Source organism: Rhinopithecus bieti, unplaced genomic scaffold (genome assembly GCF_001698545.2).
Source record: "Rhinopithecus bieti isolate Rb0 unplaced genomic scaffold, ASM169854v2 scaffold_50706, whole genome shotgun sequence".
Classification (NCBI taxonomy): domain Eukaryota; kingdom Metazoa; phylum Chordata; class Mammalia; order Primates; family Cercopithecidae; genus Rhinopithecus; species Rhinopithecus bieti.
In genome coordinates this window covers 136,958-139,361 of record NW_016819840.1, presented here as the reverse complement: position 1 = coordinate 139,361, position 2,404 = coordinate 136,958, and the positions used below count along the sequence as shown (strand labels likewise).

Sequence of the window (2,404 nt, the reverse complement as noted above, 5' to 3'; positions counted from 1 at the left end):
ACAGGGATGCCCTCTCTCACCACTCCTATTCAACATAGTGTTGGAAGTTCTGGCTAGGGCAATCAGGCAGAAGAAATAAATAAAGGGTATTCAAGTAGGAAAAGAGGAAGTCAAATTGTCCCTGTTTGCAGATGACATGATTGTATATTTAGAAAACCCCATCATCTCAGCCCAGAATCTCCTTATGCTGATAAGCAACTTCAGCAAATTCTCAGGATACAAAATCAATGTGCAAAAATCATAAACATTCTTATGTACACCAGTAACAGACAAACAGAGAGCCAAATCATGAATGAACTCCCATTCACAACTGCTTCAAAGAGAATAAAATACCTCAGAATCCAACTTACAAGGGATGTGAAGGACCACTTCAAGGAGAACTACAAACCACTGCTCAATGAAATAAAAGAGGACACAAACAAATGGAAGACCATCAATTAAGACTCTTCTAGTCAGGGAATCTCCCTGAGGTTTCTGTCCTGGGTCTGATTGGAGAAGACTCACCAGGCACCGCTGCGTTTCCTCAGGACTCTGATCCTGGTGGCCATAACTGAGGCCTTTTCATCTCTGTAAATGTCAGTCTGCATTTGGTGCATGTGAGAATAGGTCCTCATATTAAATGATATTTTTAAAAATATGTAGAGATGACATTAGGAAGCACAGACTTCTAAACTTAGAGAGGTTCACTGGAGAAACTGTGAGAAGAAGACGAGGTCCCACATCCTGACAGGAAATCAGCCTCCATTGCACCTGCCTCTGGGTTGACTCTGATCAGTGGGTCCTGAGCGCCCCCTGCCGCTGATTTCCCCTGAACGTTTCTGCAGGGAGGTTTGTGTCTGGGCTCACACTGACTTCTCCTCAATGTGTCTCTCGCACAGTAATACACAGCCGTGTCCTCAGCTCTCAGGCTGTTCATTTGCAGATACAGCGTGTTCTGGGCGTTGTCTCTGGAGATGGTGAATCGGCCCTTCACAGAGTCTGGGTACCATGTGCTACCACCGCTACCACTACTAATACGTGAGACCCACTCCAGCCCCTTCCCTGGAGCCTGGCGGACCCAGTGCATGTAGTAGTCACTGAAGGTGAATCCAGAGACTGCACAGGAGAGTTTCAGGGACCCCTCAGGCTGTACCAAGCCTCCCCCAGACTCCACCAGCTGCACCTCACACTGGACACCTGCAAACAAGAAGAAACCCCGGTCAGAAACTTCCACATGTATCCACTGTTTATCTCACTCTTATCCACTCACAATCAATTTCAATAGTTCTGAATGAATTACCTTTTAAAAGAGCAACAAGAAAAACCCAGCTTAGCCCAAACTCCATGGTGCGTCCTCTGTGTTCCGTCCTGATCACCAAATGAAAACACCTGAAAATCTCAGGTCTGGGTCTCCTCCCCAGAGCTGCAGGGTCAGGGCTGGGCTGGTTTTCATCAGCAGAGGGAGGGCTCTATTTGCATGTCTCCCACTATATAGCAAGCTCTGGGGTGAGAAGCCTGAGGAGACAGTGGGGCTCAGAGCATGAGGAGTGTCCTGGGGCAGATTTGTGATATTGGTAGCATTTGGAAACTGTGGTTTCTTATTGAAAGTTTGTTCTGTGATAAAATATTAAAACTTATAAAACTTATAATTTTGTAATTTCTATTTTAAAACAGTGGTATTGTTTTAAACACTAAACTGTGTTTATTTAAAGTTAGCGCCAATCATCTTTTATTTTTTATTTTTACATATGCAGAGGAAACATGGTATGTGGTAGCAACGTCATTTCCATGTTACAGATGAAAAATTACCAGCAAAAGCACAGATGGGTTGTACAATGTCCCCAGAGCTCACATTTGGTCAGAGTGAGCCTGGGTATCTGGGCCTGTGCTTCTCACCGCTGGACCTGACTGCTCCCTGAACCAAGCCCAGCACACAGGGGTCGCAGCTAGTGAGGTTTGTAGAACCTCTTCTCTGTAATGAGAACACAGTGTGATGTGTATGCACTGTTGTGATTACCTAACAATTGTAAAGAAAAGCACATTTCCTACAGTTTTATTTTCTTGGGTGTCATGCATTTTCTCCTGTTAGCGTCTATCTTTCCATCAATCTTTATTGAATAAATTATCCACTTATTTGCAATATTCTTATTAAGGCATTTTTGCTATGCAATAAATATTGCTTAATTAAGGTGTGCATTTTAATAAGCACTGAAGTCAAGCATGGTCTTACATACCAGTATTCCCAGCTATGTACGACAGCAGGAGGAGGATTGGTGGAGACACAGGGTCTGAGGCTGCAGAGACCTATGATCTCACCACTGAGCTCCAGCCTGGATGACAAAGCAACACCATGTCTCCAAAGGAAAAAATGTAATTTCACATGTACTCACCTATGCATCCCAAATAACAATCAAGGTAACGATGA

At 44.0% G+C, this 2,404-nt stretch overlaps 1 gene segment (V, D, J or C); it reads right to left on the bottom strand.

Moving 5' to 3' along the window:
• Window positions 1-459: 459 nt before the first annotated feature.
• Window positions 460-1,438, bottom strand: LOC108519989 (Ig heavy chain V-III region 23-like). The segment is given in 2 exon segments: window positions 460-1,176; window positions 1,280-1,438. Coding segments are annotated over 2 exon segments (549 nt in total).
• Between the last annotated feature and the right edge of the window lie 966 nt (window positions 1,439-2,404).